This window comes from Diprion similis, chromosome 10 (genome assembly GCF_021155765.1).
Source record: "Diprion similis isolate iyDipSimi1 chromosome 10, iyDipSimi1.1, whole genome shotgun sequence".
NCBI classification, from domain to species: domain Eukaryota; kingdom Metazoa; phylum Arthropoda; class Insecta; order Hymenoptera; family Diprionidae; genus Diprion; species Diprion similis.
This window is the reverse complement of record NC_060114.1, coordinates 17920358-17938224: the sequence shown is the minus strand read 5'-3', so window position 1 is coordinate 17938224 and position 17867 is coordinate 17920358. Positions and strand designations below refer to the sequence as shown.

Here is a 17867-nt window from a genome sequence, read left to right as displayed (position 1 = left end):
CCATTATAGTACAATGCGTTAATAATAACCTTGTAATAAGTTTGCTTGGAAAATCTTTCGCTCAATGCAATCATTAACTACGCCCAGTATCTGAACACCTTTTTTTTTTTTAAATAAAATTAATTCAAATTTTGCGTACATCACCTCAACTCCGTTTCCTTATTTTCATATTGTATAGTGTATAATATGTACGCGCACTGTTTTTCATGGGTAAACAGTATTTACACGTGCAAGCGGGATGTTCTCGTCATTTAATAATTGATTTCAGCAAAGTATGAGCTATAAATGTATATATAGCCGCTGCTTCTTCCGTTCGCGGAATTATCGCGATGGCCTTTGCGAACGTTTTCATTTTATTTTTTTTTAGTCCTCATATTCATTTTTCACTCCTCTCCATTGTTTTCCTTTCAGTCATATATGTATATATATATATATTGCACGACACATAAAAGAAAACAACAGTACATATAACGATAACGCGGTGAAGCTACTTCCAATTTCATGTACCGCGATGTATGTGCCTTATACGTATACATACATGGTGTTATAGATACATTATATACATAATAGTACACTATACTGGAGTATTTGAAAAGTTTCCTCGAATTAAACAGGGTCTTTGAACTGTCGCCTCGTCCCGGCTTTCGATCTTCGGCTCTGCACGGTTATAGCCTGTAGTCGCGTTGTTCAAATTTTCCATTGTCGTGGGATGACTTGTCATTACTTTGAGAACCATTATTACGATATCGATCGGTGATGACAATAATAGTTGCTGCACGTATCCATAAAAATGTGTACAAAGTATGTCTGAAATAAAGAAAAATATTACCTAACAATAGCAGTGGGATCAGTAACAATAATAACAACAACAACAAACATAACTACAACAGCAACAACAACAATTCGTTGCCATGGTAAACCCGCATGCGACGATCTGCACGTGTATTGCAGGCACCTTTGCGTCTGAAAATGTATGTCTATGTACATACATGTATATAATACTTGGACACGTAATCGAGGCGCGTGTGCACAGTTTATCAATTTCAATACTGCGTTAGGTTTATGTGATTCTATCCGTAGATTGGGCTCACATACCTACGCATACTTACTGTTATCCTTCACATGGAAATTCTGTACATTGAATGAGCAGATGTAAGTAATCAAAAACAGAAGTGAGTAAGCGGAGGAGTATTAAGTACCCAATTTTTCCCTTTGAAATGATCGAAGTTCATGCGGCGGAAAAGTCTACACCAATTACTACGCAACTACGTCGATAAGTATTGAGTAAAGAATTCGAATTCTGCTCAAATCGAGTCAGAACTTACATGATTCTATCCCCAGTTTTTACAGAGATTATATCTTGATAGATATAGCGAAGGTAATACATTTCAAACTGCCAAGTGAGTTGGAATTTAGCTGTAAGAAGATATAGAAGAATCATTCCGTAACCTAGTCGACAAAGAATTCAGGATCCGAATTCATTCGATTATTGGAAGTTCAAGCAGATAATGGAAATGAGAACCGACTAAAGAGATCGAGGTAATTTGCTACCAATGTATTGATCGCAATACTTTCTTGACGATAAAATTATTACGCAAAGTTAGTTATTTTCTATTTGCACCAGGACCCCGATTCTGACTTATGTTTTCCTCGTGAAAGCGGTAATAACTGTCATCTAGACCAATCACAAGGCAGCCTTAAACGGAAGATTTTCTTTTCACGAGTGAAAATTAGCCTCCAGTCGGCTAATTTTTACTTAATTTTCACTTGTGAAAAGTGTATTTACTGTTTAAAGCTGCCTTCTGATTGGTCCAGATGATGCTTATCACCGCTTTTACTAGTGAAAAATAAGTCAGAATCAGGGGACAAGATCTTGCACGTTGAATAAGTTCGACATTTGAATTTCGAATGAATCGATCGATACCTCGCAGCGATCGATGGTCGATACATGAAACTCGCATATCGCTCCTTGAATCGAACGCATCGCATCTGCAGACCAAATGGCCGCCCTGTAAGGACCCGAATAATCTGCGTATTGTATTTTCGTTGCTGATTCCCGTTAACGTGTGAAGATTTTCCGTTAAAAATGCCAAAGAAATCCAGCAAGGTTCAATGGAACGGAAGAATTCCCGCCACGCAAAACGTGCAGAGTAAACACTATTTCGGTAAGAGAAAATGAGAATTGACAAACCTAAAAATCCCTTCAATACAGTAGCAACGATGCAGCTACTCGTACGACGCAATATTGCGTTTGCACTTTACACCATCGTCGCCCGATGAGCCGATTAACTATTCGGGAGAGTAATGCAAACTCTACGTATTTCTTTCGCCCTCGTTCGCCAAAATATTCGCACGACACGGTGAACGCTATTGTAGGTTATCTGAATGACGAACAAAGGTAAAACACGCCAACGCACAACCATGTTTTTACTGCACACGCTACTTAGACCCAAATTGGCGAATGTGAAGAACTGGATTTGTGCGGAGAAAATTCAATTCAAAGAACTCACCTAAAGCAATCTGCTACATTTATATTATAGAATTCATCAACAATTGTGGTATTGATACGAAATTTAAAGCAAATTCACATATTCGAAATATTTCAGTCTTGTATTATGATCTTCGATCAATTGTAATTTTCTACAGATCACGACAATCGCACAATTCGTCCGGACTCTGCAAGACCTCGAGTGTCGTTCAAATCACAAGGTAGACACGGACCGGATCGAGGAAGAAACCTGGAAGCTGGGTTAAAAAATTACTTGGGCGAAGATATCTCAATGACCGTAGGGGCGAGCAATGGATCTAGGCAAGTCTTGGTCAGGGGTAAAATTGGTAGGAGGATGCCCTGGGGTAGAATCAGTCCATTTCCTCAACGCGGTCGGAGAGACGTAAGGCAGGGGCCCCAACGTCGGCCTCCAATGTTCGCCGACTCCAACTGGTTCAAAGTTACGGTGAGAGTTTCTGCGAAATGATTAAGACAGCTTCCGCGTCTGAAAGTAGAGCGAAATATGAATCTGAACGTTTTTTTGTAGATACCGTATGGACACAAGTACCAGAAAGACTTTGTAGTGAAAAGCCTGAACAGTTATATATCACCCGATACCTTCGTACCGATAATGGTAAGTTTTGTTTTTGAATATCAAATGTGACTCAAGATCCATATTTTGTATTGGCGTAATTTCCTTTATTTCCAGTACAAAGTCTTGCGAAATGAAGCAGTGTTCTACGTTGACGACCCAAAAACTGCTGACAAATTGTACGACTGCGATCGTAAGATAACTACCAATGATGGATTCAAGATTCAAGTAAGGGTAAAACCTGGTTTTCCCCAAGTTGAAATTGATGAGACGCTTAGAGAAAGAATGAAACTTGCCATGGCCAAAAGATACGTGCAGGAAACCAACGCTCTAGATCTTTCCAAATTTCATCAAGATCCTGGTGAGTTCGATCAGTAGTTCAACAAACTTTGTGAGATTATTATTAATTAATATCTCAAATCGGCACTTGCTTTTAATGTTGTTTCAATTTTAGACCTAGTGACGGACTACTTTTGCGCCTTATTCAGGCCACTGATGTTGGCCGCAGTGATCGACATTGTCGCCGAGCACATACCCAACTTGGAAGCATTAAACTTAGATGGTAACAAACTGGCAGTTATCGAGCGGCTAAATATTTTGACCAAAAAGTTACCAAAACTCAAAATTTTATACATCGGTGAGAACCGGGTGAGTTAGTGGCAAATTACCCGAACCAAAGATCACCTTTAGAAAACTGTCAAATTTTCACGGCTGTATTTTAGATACAAGAAGTCAGTCATTTGGATGTAATAAAGGACCTAAAACTGGAGGAACTGAGACTTGCTGGCAATCCCGTTTGCGCAAAGTACAAAGATCGTCAAGCTGCATATTTCAGGTAAACCGATTCAATTTGCTTTATCTTGTCCTAATCAAGTCTATAATGCTGTTCTCTCTTGTCAGAGAACCATTGAAAATGATTGTCAGAAGTGCAGCGACGTATTGTAAAGCAGAAGCACAGGTACAGCTATTTCTTTTAAGCTCATCAGTTTTCCACCGAAATTCAGACACAACTGTCTATTGTGTAGCCTGAAAACAACGTTGGAAAATTGTTGGGACTTGACATAGATTTGGAAGTTATAGTGAGCCTGGGAATTGCATCAAACGTCTTATGTTTGACGAAACGTGACGTAAATACTTACGTAATACCCAATTTCTGTTTCCCCCTTGACCTCCTGTCTAATCCAATTTTAATAACTGTAAACGTCTCTTTGTCTCTGATTACGACTAACTCCGAGCTTCCGGGCTTCTGGCTTTTCTTTCTCGGCGATAGTGACGTGCGAAAGAGGTTCCCGAGGCTTCTGAAACTGGTAAGTATTATCGCTGCTATTCTACTTTTCACCGAAACCTCGTCAGTTAAGGTTTTCATCGTGCCTTTGTTCTTTGAAAAGGATGGAATTGTACTCCCACCGCCTATTCTATTCGACGTCGCCGACGAGGCAGCCATTTTACCACCTACGAAAAGAATGTACATCAGTAACACAAACGCGCAAGCAATTGCTGGCCAATTTCTGCAGCAGTATTTCATGATATTCGACAGCGATAATCGTCAGCCACTGCTGGAGGCGTATCATGAACAGGCTTCCTTCAGTATGACTGCTTCTTATGGAAGCAATGAGAAAAAGTGAGCAAAACTCTGCTATAATTCGTATTTTACCGTTTACATTTTCCATGATCGTGAAGAATAAGAATTCATTGTTGTATCGATTTCTAGACCGGATAACTACTTATGTGAGAACAGAAATCTATTCCGCCTTAACGACATGGAGAGAAAACGGAAGCTATTAAAGCAAGGCAGACTTCCCGTCGTCTCCTTCATATCAGAAATTCCTAAGACGAAGCATGACCTGGACGGGTTCACAATGGATCTATGCTTAGCCACGGTAAGCTGAATCGGAAAAAAATTAATGTATTATAGAATTTTACCGAAGTTTTGTGCATCTTACGTGTTTTTCTTATTGAAATGTTGTTGAAACTTGTTTATCCATCTACGTTAAATTTACAGGAAACCATGATGCTGGTAACAGTTACCGGATTATTCAAGGAGCTAGATGGCAAGAAAAATTCTATCCGATACTTCAATCGAACCTTTCTCATCGTCCCAGAGGGTGGAGGGTACTGCATTCGCAATGAGCAACTGCACATAAGCCAGCCAACTGAAGATCAGGAGAAAAAAGCATTCACTGTGCGACAGAGTCAGCTATCTAGTTCCTCGACACCGGAACCATTGTCATCAGGTATGTTAGTTGAGGATGGAATTAGCGACGAGGCAAAACAACAAATGACAATAGTTCTAAGTGAGAAGACAAAGATGAACTTGGAATGGAGTTTCAAATGCTTAGAGGAGGTTCAATGGGACTTTAATAACGCTTTGGCAGCGTTTCAAGAATTTTACACACTTGGTCAAATACCGCCGGAGGCTTTTTCAACGAATAAAACGTGAAACTTTGCTTTTCTCCCTAGTGTATTTCACGTTACCATTTTTGTCAAATTTGCCCCACTTGTGTCTATGACTCCAGCAGCATTTGACTAGGTACACATTCTCTCTGCCACACCAAAGGTTTTCAATCGAGATTTTACTCTTGGTTGTTTATCCTTTTCGAACAAACGTGCAGTACCAGGGACGATTTCAAAACTTTTGAATTTGAAATTGTTCGAAATTTTTTTCGCGAGGAGTTGCGCAACGTATAAACGTGATGAGGAAACTATTTATTTGCACTGCTTACTTGAAAGTTGAAAATTAATGTTACGATGGAATCGAGTTGGTTTCCAAACAGATATTTCTCACTTAAATTCTCTCTCATTTTGCTTTTTTTTCTTCATCAAAATACGATTGTACGTTGCGCCGTAATCTTCTATTATTTATAAGAAAACTAATTATATTTTGCAAAAAAAAAACACAAAAAAGACAAAGTAGGAAAACTATAAGAAATAAAAGTTTCAATTTTTCGCGAAATTGCTATTGAATAGCTACATTGTATATATCACGAATTATAAGGGAAATGTATATGTTGCGTGTGTGCGTGCGTGTGTGCGTGTGTGTGTGTGTGTCTGCATAGTATGCATATGTACGCATACACAACACACACATATAGATATATAAGCAAAGAAGTAAAAGAGCAAAAATTCTGTTCAGTTTACCGAAATTTCAAGAAATTCAGATTAGCTGTGTAACATGCAGATCTTTACCTCAATACCACGTAAATTTTGTTAGCCATACGTGTCTTTTCTCTCGAAAATATTGACACCTGAAAAATACCGAAGCTTTTTTTCTTCAAGTCATCTGAAATTCATCGAATGAACAACATTTGAATAGTTGCAAATCTTTTGTGTCACTTTGTGTACGTTATAAATTTAAAATAGAATTTCGTCAAAATCTACTATATTAAAAAAAAATTCTATGGCAAATGTGTGTAGATTATACTTTGGTTAAAAAACCTTGAAAAACTGTAGGCTTCTATGGAATACGAATCAAAGACACAATGGAGTAAGATAGAAGCTACAATTTTTCTTGTGTTGATGGTTTGTTCTCTACTATATCCCACTAGGGTTTTTAACTAGTGTGACTATAGTTTTTCTGGTCTCTTGGAGAAATAATGGCAAAGTATCAGCACACTTCAGTGGTAACAAATTCGCCGACTAATTGGGTAAATATAAATGAATTTCACACTAATTCTGTTCAATTATAAGTATCTGCTTTCACGGATTTAAAATATAAAATATATACAAAATATACTATTCATAAAATATGTAAGTATTCACTTATCCTGCATGGGGAACTCAATGGTACCTTAAATCCGTGAAAAAGAGACGCCAGAAATGATTGAATGTCTGAAATTAAGCAAGACAAAGATTAATGGAAATTCATAGGTAGAATAATCATGGAATTAGATTAAAGCGATAATGCGTGTACAGTTGGATTATGATGTATGGTAAGCATGAAATATCTATACATTTCCTTGTACAGACAGAAAAATTTGACGATGATTGGGAAGGAAAAAAGAATTCATGACAACAGTCAAGCGTAGCGAATAACTGAGATAATTTCTTTTCTCTATAACTTCCTGATGATGGGTGAAAAAAAAAAAAAAAAAAAAAAAAAAAACTGTATGAAAATATCGAAAATTCATCGGAAAAAACAAAAATTACTTCATCATTTCTTTTTGTTAATTTATTTTTTTTTTTTCTAAAACAATATACTTCGAATCAAAGAAAGCACAGAGATGATGTAACAATAAAACCAATAAAAATCAGTGGCAGTGAAAATTACATTGGATAAAATTAACAGTCAACTCAAAGATAAAAACTTCAACTCTCTTTCCGTCTCTGGAGACGGGAAACCACCAGGATATGCTTGGCACATCTTCGTTTGACTGACTGAAGCTGACAATGAGACTTGAAGGCAGTCAGGCAATTCATCGATAATGTGCAGAGACCCTGTTCAGAGTTTCGAAATTTCAATTCTGAACTCACAAGGACTTGAAAACCATATGAACATCACATCTGTAGCGTCTCGTACTTCAAGACTGTTACACTACCAAGGAAGAGGAAAGCATTTCCTCAAATTAACGATAACGATGCCTCAAAATCTCCAGTGACAGGTGAAGAGAAACTCTAATTACAAAAATGAATAAATTAAAAAAATTTACTTAAAGAACCAGAAGAAGAAAACGACACTTGTGCCTACATACTTAAATTTAAAAAAAAAGTTGCTAAAAAAAACCATACTACAAGAGTAGTGCTTACCTACTGAGTTTCGCATCACCTGCCTCGATAATTAAAAGCAGGAACAAATTATATGGCGTTTTTCTTTTTTTTAAAGGTAATGGTTTTCTGTATGATTTATTGTTTGTTATTGCAAATCAGTGTAATCGATGAGGAAATCAATAACGTCAAAACCCATATCAACATTGAATTACAAAGTAGTTGAGATTTTTAATAAAATTAGGTATTTCATGCTTATTATGTACACCATATTTCGATTTTGAAACACAGGAAACAAGTGTACATTTTTTCATATTCGGAATAATGTCATCAATGCCTTCTATCCGTAACCTTTTATTCTTTGGCAAGGTGCGGGAAAAATTTACCCAAAATCGTTTCAATATTTCGTAAGTCTGCAATAATACGTAAAATACTAGTAAGAAAATTAAAACGGGATTATTATTATTAACGACGAGAAGAAAATGACCATTTTTCTTTATCACTTGTATGTATTTTTAGTTATTTTTAAGTCATTATTCGTTAAATAATCATTTGCAATAATTATATTCTCGACACATTGCTGGATGCGTAATGAATACTTGTTATACGCCCAATTATTCAACATATCTCGTGTATTGAAAAATTAATATAATTTCAATGAGATGTATGTTTAATTTTTGCGCGTACTTTGAACGCACACTGTTTTATATATTTAGTGTTTATCTAATGATGTGTATACAAATATTATTATCCACGTGTGTAAAGATTGATTTTCGATATCCTGTACATGTCACGTTACATAATACTGTTGTATGTAAAGTAACGAAGTTCTCAAAAAATAATAATATGCTCATGTAGAAGGGGGTTATTTTTGCAATTTTTTCATCAAGTTTCTTTTATTTTTCAACTGTCACAATGGACTTCTCGAAATCCAGGACATATGAGATACGAAAAGCTCCGTATTATTTTTTTTTTTTTGTTTTTTTTTCTAGGTATTCTATGCCTTTTCGATCGACAAGTTTACGGACATAATATTTATTAGTTGGAAAATTTTCACGCCCACTTTAATCGCATAACATATATTTTCATGAATCTCTTATCTACCTAACATGAAAGTAAAGAAAAAAAATAGTAAAATACATAGAATATTAGTACATATACGGAAATATTGTTTTTCTGTAATATATTTATTATTTCATTAAGACATGAGGAAAAAAATGAATGAAAATAATAAAAATGATGATAGTAAAATTTTTTCTTATTATTCTCCTACTTAATTTCCCTAGGACTCCATATTTATATAGAATATCTATGTAAAAACTGATGACGTCTCAGTTTAAAGATGTAGTTGGCGTTTATGATGGATCGGCGGAAAAGTGTACGAAACACGTATCAACTTATTGTTAGTTGTTACAATTATAGCTAATGGCATTCACTTCGCATTCTAAAACGGCGAGTGCGTAACTATTATTTTTATAGTACTCGTCTTTACATAGATATCTCGACAGATTTTATTCGATTATTTGTGAAGATCAAGTTCGCTGTATTTGTCGTCTGCCTTCAGGTTCAATACCTATAATTTCAATCAGATAAATAATGAATAATGCATTATTAATGACAACCAAATGTGTGAAATATTCAGGTAAAATACATTGCCGCGGTTAAAATTGATGCACAGACTATTAAAAGAGAAAGATGAAGCGTACGATGAGGAGAAAAGTCAAAGAAAGTCGTTCTGAGGAAAAATATAGTCGCTTACCATCTTTTGTGGACTCCTGATCATCGCCTTTGCTGGTCTTTTGAAGAAACCAACCTGAAATATTTTTTATTGCAGTTGATATTAGTTAATTATTTTATGTGAGGCGTATTTGATACGAATTCAATCAAATGCAGATACTGGTGATGAAAATTTCTTTACAAGGAAAATTGCAAAAAAGGAAACTATTCAGAGTACGATTTGGGTTTGAGAGTTGGAGAACTTCAAATCATATTCGTAAAATGGGTACGAATCTATGCCAATCATCATCAGCTTCACGTCTTTGAGTTAGCTTATTTAAATAATCAGAGCTAACGAAACCAGAAGTTTTAATTTCTTCATCTCAAGTATCAGGTCATGAGTGACGATGAAAATTTTTTTCGAATGACTACAACTGGCCACGCTATACCCTAAACCACTTACTTTCCATAACACGACGACCAGAATGACCAACGATAAAAGACCAAGGCATAGCGAAACTGGCAAAATCGAGCCTGCCAATTTCTGAGTCTCCGGCGACTTGTAGAGCATCGTGGATGATTTAGCCTCTACGAAGCTGTTGTGTTGCAAGAAAAAACAATGGGCAATTTGAGATTGAACTGGTAAACAAGGCATTGAATAATAGATGCACACAAAAGCCGGACAACTCACCGCGAACCATTCATCGTGTCTCTGTCTGCTCGCGCTTCGGTGCCAAAGTTTACGATAATAGAATTCCCGTCGGCTGAAAAATGTAAGAATCTAAAAGTAATATTGATGGAGAAAGGAAATCCAGTCGCAGAAAAACAAATATCTTTCAATATTGTATGGCAATATCTTACATGTAAGTAACGGCTGTAGGTCAAATATCATATCCAGATTGAAATATTCTACGTATTCAGACGTTTTTGATATGTTAACATCACACGTTACTGTGCGACATCTTATGCCCACCGTTGAACAATTGACATAAATTGTTCGATCGGTGCCTTGACCGTCAATGCTCGTCTTTTCCTCCTGACGCGTGATATTTTTCTCCTCCCACGAGTGTTTTTTCTTATTTTTCGCACCAACTTCCTGCTCTTCCTCCTTTTTCTCAACGTTCTGCTCAGGAGTTCCGCGACTCTTCATTTGCGGCAAAATTGTATCCCTGTATTTTTCAGTGTCGACGATCGAGCACTTGTGCATGTTTCCAGAACTATCCAGCTGTTTGAACAGCGCAGAAAATATTTGAAACTGGACATCTGTTACTGTTTACGGTTTACGCTCGATTTTTCAAAAACAGTGATTAATCATTCGTTACTTTAATACGCAGTTCACCTGGTTTCTGCAGTCAATTGACAAAAATTTTCAGTGACACAACCTATCTTATAAATTACAAAATTTACCTCTGGAGGGTAAATGTGAACAATGGACACGTTTTTTTCGGTAATGGCGACAGGCACGTCGACCGCAAAGTGTACTTTCACCAGTGACGATGGTCCCTTTTTGGTAAGTTGGTAAGTGTGCCGAATAGACAGCTTCGTATTATTCCCTGTCTTTCCGTATTCGTAGTTTTCTTCGTTTTCCACCCTGCAATAGACGCGCCAACGAATTAGTTGATCGAGCATTCACATGGGACTTTTTTTTGAATAATTCTAGAATTCGAATACGGATGCAAAACTTATCATACATTATGATAATTCATGTCGTATAGCGACACACGCTGAGGCACGTGGTGTTCTCTTACCCTGTCAGCGTTATGTGAGCTCTATTTTCGAGTCGCAAACAGAAAACACTTTTCTTCTCCCCGTGATCAACGCTCCATGTTTTCGTGGTAGCGTTAAAACACAAAGTCGTCCCTCCGGCCGAGTTTGCGATTTCCCCCATGTCGAGGTCGACGGCTAATAATTTCTGCAACATTCCAAGTCACATTCAGTCCGAATTACATACTATAACACGATTGCGAGTGTATTCGTACTGTTGATTGACAAAGAAAAGGTGATACGTTCAACGTGCATAGTTTATTAACTTGACTTACTGATTCCCCTTTGAAGAGAGGGTTGCTGATGTTGCATTTCAGAACTACGGAATTTCCCTCTTTAGTCTCCACGCAGGACGGTATCGCTTTTCGAAGACGGACTCCTGGTGGCATTTCGATCGTGATCTGCGTTCGAAACGCCGACTCTCCGTTGTTCGATACTCGGATATCAATATTTACGTCTCCCGATCCTATAACCCATTGATCATCGTTGCTGCAATAATTTATAATTCCATTTGTTATCCACGCTCCGAAGCATTTTGACAAATTAATTCTTACGTGAAGCAATCGGGTAGGAAATTCAGGAATTCAGACATTTAAAACGCAATCATTCACCTGACACCTGTAGCTATCCAGCTGATTGATAAATTTGAGTTGCACACTTTGCCATCTTTACATCCGCTATTGAAAGGTACAAATAATTCCGCTTCCTCCAGCAAATGGCCCTTGTTCAGAACGGGGCAATGTGAGCAGAATTTATCCCCTTGTCTGCCTGTAATTACACCCACACTTCGTAATTAATAATTGTTCACCTGAAGTTAGACCCAAACTTCGTAATATTGAATGCATGCAAATGTGAATAAATTTGAATCGTCTGAGGCAATAAATCCATAGCGATATTACTTTCTTTGCTGACGCTGAACCTTCCACGAATGACGATTGGTTCGAAAAAATTTCCAAATTCCCTCTGAAAAAAGGATAATTTTTAAACACACTCAAACAATGTGCAAAAATCGGCGAAACCGTACTATGACATTTTTTCAAATATTGGCATTCAGGCGCATGTACATAAGGTAATTAGTCTATTCTCTATACCGTACCACGAGATAAAGCGTTTTGTTGACGCATGTTGATATTTCATTTGGCGAGAACGGGGTTGTAAAAGACTTCATAGATTCGTCATTTTCAATGCGCGTATATTCTTCATCCACTGCGATCTCGACACTGAGCACTGGACAGACGTATAATGTGACACGATATGTGAACATCAAACGGCGAATCATTGTCATCGATTACCTAGAGATTCGGGTGCTCCCTTTCCATGATACTCGGCACAGACGCCGATGACAAAACTACGAGCGGATCTGTCCAATATAGGTGAGTAGGAGACAAGTCGAGGCGTCAGCTTTACGACAGGTTTACTCCGCAATAGAATCGCGTGTCCAGATTTGTACGCACCAACTGCCAAATCGGGATATCTGGGGGCGAATTCGATTAACGTTGGGTCAGAGAAAGATAACGAATATATGACAGCACGTGCAATCCACGGCTTTGTTGTAAAAATTCATACAAGGTGAGGCAATTGAAAACTTTACCCATTGTTATCGACGTCGACAGGAAGCGCGAGCGAGAATCCAAAACGCTGGATGGTTACAGAGCTCTTAAACTCCGAGGGCGAGATTCGTTGTTTTATCGGGGTACATCCTTCTTTGGTGCCGAACTCACGCTGGCCGTAAAAGACGTAGACGGCACCGGACGCCTCCCACGGAGCGCCCACCACCAAATCTGTGGGGGATGGTGAATTGAATCGTATTTTCTGAATAGTTTAGCGGGTCCCTGCTTCGAAGAAAAAAGGAACTTTCAGCATTCGCAAGATATTCACCTGCGTAACCGTCGCCGTCCAGATCACTGGCGGCCAAGGTGTAACCGAACTGTCCGTATTCTGATGTACCCTGGAGCATCAGACCTTCCCTGAAAACGCCCTGCGATGTACGCAAGAAAATATGAAATTTGACAAACTATTCGATTGACGATACGAACATTCGAGGCAGCAAAGCACAAGTGCTGAAAGCTTATAGCAAATACTGATTGCGAAAATAACTACAGATAGGACGCTATTGTAAGGTGAATGATACGGAAAGGTAGGTGTCCACGCAAAATGGAGTCCAAGTCGGAGAAGATATTGACGATGCTGAATATGAAATCGAAAGAGGGTCAATTGTATGCCTACCTTATTGTTCCCGTAAAATGTGTAGACTCGACCGTAGTCTACTTCACCCCAGTGCGGTGCGCCTACGGCAATGTCGTCCAGACCGTCGTTGTCAAAGTCCCCCGTCGCCAAACTCGCGCCAAAGTACTCGCCAAGCACGGAACCGTCGATTTTTGTTTCCCACACAGTACCCGGCAAGTAAACTACGACCTTTGAGCGAAGGGACGGACATGCATCAAATTGTATTGTATTATACTGACAACGAATTACATTTATTTCACTTCGACTCTCCGTTCACTAGAATGATGTAATTTTAGTAAATCAAAACGCACTTGGCCCGTTAGATTCCACGCCGGCGTTCCAGCGGCAAAGACCAACTCTTGAGGACGGAAAAAGTATCCCGAGGTGACCGAGTAGCCTGGGAATATTATTAACCTTCTGTATGCACACTATATTTTTCGAGAGAAAGTGTTTTAGGGTTTCAAAAAATCTTGAAAAAAGGATTATTTCTCGAACTGTCTCCTATATGGCCCAGAAGTTGCCAAAGTCAAAAGTTCAAAACCGTTGTCAATAACAAGTGAATTTGAAAGAGGAAAATATGTTTGAAATTTAGACTGTTTTTAAAGACCCGGTCTACACATGGAGGGTTAGTGATTGATTTAATTCCATGGGAATAAAATATAATGAAAACTTTACGAGATCCGTGGCTATGATTACCAAGGTTGGCACCTGCCATGACATTTTGTACTACATGATCAGTATTATCCTTGAGACGATAGCCTCTAGTCTCCGTCTTATTTTTGTGATGAATTTCCACCTCATTCACGGTAGGTTTTCCGATAATCAGCTCAACCGTCTTCGGGTCCTGCAATCAGGAGGATCATGTTACACATCTGGGTTCCTATGCACCAATTTAAAAACTCGAGGGACGTATATCTAACCCGAGTATAATTATATACGTATAACATAACATGAACCTTTTTTGCTGCATAGTGGATGGAGAATCCGTGCAGAGTAGGGTCGTCTCGCAACAAGTAACCTGAAAATTTATCACAATATAACTGCGGGATAATCATACCAGCGATAATGACATATACATAGGCATATGCGAATGTTCGAGTATGTCTGATACCGCAATAATGTAACCGCAACGGAAGAATCTTTATAAGCGTAACAACAGTAGAAACATGTAACGCAACAATTGCAGCTGTTATTGGGTTTATCTGACTAATCACGGCAGTCATATTACTCACTTAAAGGAAACGTAATGGAGTTGTCACGGTAAAGGGTATCGTTGATGGCTCCAGGCAGGTTGTAGCAAATCCCATGCATATCGTACGCCAACGTCTTTGTTTCCTTTTCATAGCTGTCGCCAGTTCCATCATATTTGAATAAGGTAAGTGGAGCGCAAACCTAAAAATTACAACGACGATGATATTGATTCCGATCCGAGACATCCGATCTGCGAGCCTATTAAGTATACACAAAAACAATATTCGCAAAGAAAGTGTATTTTCTCCGGTGAATCTTGAAATTTCGGCCAGTAACTGCAATTAGTAGTTTTAGTCACATCATCACTGCATTTAATTACCGTAAGATCGGAGAACTCTTGAGTCGCGAGACTGGCTCCAAGCCATCCGATGGTCCCGGTACGTTCGATTTTTACCGATTTAACATACTGTAACGTGATTTTTTTCAAAGTGGAGGCTTTGTCGACCTCCAGTATTCGACAGGAGTTGCTGGGTGTTTCGTTCTCATTTACGGTGCACCGGTACAAGGCACCCTCACCTTCCCCGTACTTCGGGGCACCAATGAAGATGCTGCTGTTAAAAGAGAAATCGGTAATAAAGTCAAACGTACACGGATCGCTAAGGGATTTATCCACCGATGCCATCCGGCACACTGATAGTGATTGCATGTACCGTAACGTGGCATTTTTACCTGGCCGAGGCAGCAGGATGTTGGTTCGATCGGAGAGCGACGGTGTATCCGAAATATTCATTTCCTCCAGATTCCGGATGTTCGTAGACGATGGGGTGACTCGTGTCTACGTTGTAGGAGAAAACAAGGAGTGGCGATAGGGTAAGGAAGAGAATCAGAGATACGAACATTGTACACCACGGAAAATATTAAGTCTGGAACGCAGTTAACAACGAACAAAGGACGTTGACAAACTAATATAGAAGAATACGCAACTCGCCAGAAACTGCGATGACAATGAGATTGCGTTTCATCAACTGACATGTCGATGGAAGGACAGTTGATGGATAGGAAGGGGTATAGATATTAATCATACGTCATCGTCGGTACGCAGTCCATTTGGACAGCGGCGACGATTTGATTAGATCAAAATAAAACGGTGGTGATGAGAGAAACAGAGATAGAGAGAGAGATAGACAGAGGAAATAGAATATCCGTCAACTAATTTCCTGTTGTGTGGTCACACTACAGAAATATAGCAACAATTTAAGCAGCCATCGATTTATCTTGTTGTTTCCCAAGTCAATTCTTTCTACGTACTAAATCCGGAGTAACATTATACTTTGAAAGGCTGCTCGTAGATGAAACATTAAGGGGTTTTTCCAAAATTTGATAATTTATAAAATTACCCATGTAGACGTGCCTGCAGGAACACGTAGTTGCTTATTTTTGGATGCACCAAATGAAATTCCAGATGGCTCGTTCTCATCATGTAAGATTTGATCACTAGCGCGCTGTGTTGACCAATAAATGAAACGAAAATAATGCTAGTTCTTCCCCTTCATAGACCGTGCTTACGTGATTTCGGAACGGTCCCAAGGCACGAAAAAAAACAATAAACATTGAATTATTGTAATTTGAGAGACGTATGGTTTTTTTTTAGAATATAAGTTATTATTTAATCGAGACAGGAGATACAAAAGGAATGATGATAACAATAATGACAATACACGATTTTCACATCAGATTACTTTTTACTACATTAATTAGTATAATTACGAAATCATAAAATTTCCCGAAACCTACTATATTATTTCCAGATTTTTATGCATGTGGAAAAGTAACGAAGCCTTAGTTTAGGAATGTAGACCCATGTGTGATGGTCTTGTGAAAAAAAATTGTAGCCATGTATGAACTTAATTATTTAAATCACAAGTTGCGAATTTCAGTCTGCAGTGTGAAATGGCAAATACAGAGCCTTTACCTTTGCAGCACACAACCGTCGTGCAGTTCACGGTTCTTCATTTTACCTGAGGATCTGACGATGAGTGCGTCGTATTAGTTTCTTTCCGATGTTCAAATTCGGGGTACGCGTCGTCCTCCCTCAGCATCAATGTCTATGATTTCAATTGGAATTGGCGATTGGATGTACTCACCTGGCTGAAGCAGCAGAGTTTTGGCCCGATCGGAGGGTGACGGTGTATCCGAAATATCCATTTCCTCCAGATTCTTGATCCTCGAAGACAATGGGGTAACTCGTGTCCACGTTGTAGGAGAAAGCAAGGAGCGGCGATAGGGTAAGGAAGAGAATCAGAGACACGATTATTGTGCTCCACGGGAAATATCAAGTCTGCAATGTAGTTGACAGCGAACAAAGGCCGTCGGAGGACTAAGAAAGGAGGTTGCGAAAACGCAAAGTCTCGATATCATCACGTCTCAGCAACTGACTGGACAGGGAAAGGGCAATTGATAAATGGGGATGGGGCACACATATTAACCATACCCTAACGTCGGTATATCATTTGTTTGGAAGGCAAAAAAAATTGATTCAAATTTGAGGAACATTCTCGCAATGAGAAACATAAGGAGAGAGAGAGAGAGGGAGAGAGACATACAGCAATAGTTGAAATAAATACAGGTAATCATTTGTTATGAAATAACATTTTGGTGTATAGTTAGATTACTTAAGACGAAATAAACCATATTCAGACCAATTACAGTTACTGACAGAAAAATATCAGGTGATACTATTATCATTGTGAGCACCGAGAGGCGAAAAGTGAGAAAATGACGAGACAGCGAGAGTAGTTCTAAATTCTCGTGAAAGAAAAATTTCTGTGAAATTTCAATTTATAGAGTGAAAAATGAACTTGAATTAGCACCTTGGATTTATTAACATTAAGTTGGAGACCATTGCGGTGGGTATATCGCCCGATGACCGAGACATCATGAGTGATTAAGCCATTATTAAACTTATTGTTGGAGGATAGACAACTTAAAAAAATGTGGGTGTCATCAGGAAAATCATGTGTCGAGAATACATCAAATTACCAACAATATCATCAAGAAACAAGGAGAACAATAGTCTACCTAGTACAGAGTCTTGGTACACTCCTGTTAACGTGGACGGCCATGCTAGTCGGAACAACGACCGTATTCACCCACAACAGCTTGCAGTCTACCCTACAATTATTGCAAATG

At 38.5% G+C, this 17867-nt stretch overlaps 2 protein-coding genes across 2 annotated transcripts; one reads left to right on the top strand and one right to left on the bottom strand.

Annotated features, from left to right (window-relative positions):
- The first annotated feature begins 2013 nt into the window (after positions 1-2013).
- LOC124410924 (nuclear RNA export factor 1-like) lies at positions 2014-7043 on the top strand. The gene is made up of 10 exons (XM_046889655.1): positions 2014-2165; positions 2647-2954; positions 3036-3122; positions 3198-3441; positions 3535-3728; positions 3803-3915; positions 4351-4387; positions 4469-4701; positions 4792-4960; positions 5083-7043. The coding sequence occupies exons 1-10, from the start codon at positions 2087-2089 to the stop codon at positions 5518-5520; spliced, it is 1902 nt and encodes a 633-aa protein (XP_046745611.1). The 5' UTR covers positions 2014-2086; the 3' UTR covers positions 5521-7043.
- Positions 7044-9842: 2799 nt separating this feature from the next.
- Positions 9843-17010, bottom strand: LOC124411445 (integrin alpha-PS2-like; the record flags this gene model as incomplete). The annotated part of the gene is made up of 20 exons (XM_046890543.1): positions 9843-9848; positions 9961-10093; positions 10189-10261; positions 10359-10722; positions 10905-11088; positions 11246-11409; positions 11537-11750; positions 11873-12029; positions 12161-12224; positions 12358-12488; positions 12554-12735; positions 12853-13042; positions 13140-13239; positions 13488-13676; positions 13799-13884; positions 14184-14331; positions 14444-14505; positions 14720-14879; positions 15058-15286; positions 16823-17010. Coding segments are annotated over 20 exons (3024 nt in total), but the record flags the coding sequence as incomplete, so codon positions are not given.
- Positions 17011-17867: the final 857 nt, after the last annotated feature.

Bases quoted from the DNA above. Each gene is read 5' to 3' on its own strand.
- LOC124410924 (XM_046889655.1), top strand. From the start codon at position 2,087: ATGCCAAAGAAATCCAGCAAGGTTCAATGGAACGGAAGAATTCCCGCC. The intron at 2,955-3,035 runs GTGAGAGTTTCT...GTTTTTTTGTAG, and splicing joins CCAACTGGTTCAAAGTTACG to ATACCGTATGGACACAAGTA. The intron at 4,702-4,791 runs GTGAGCAAAACT...ATCGATTTCTAG, and splicing joins TATGGAAGCAATGAGAAAAA to ACCGGATAACTACTTATGTG.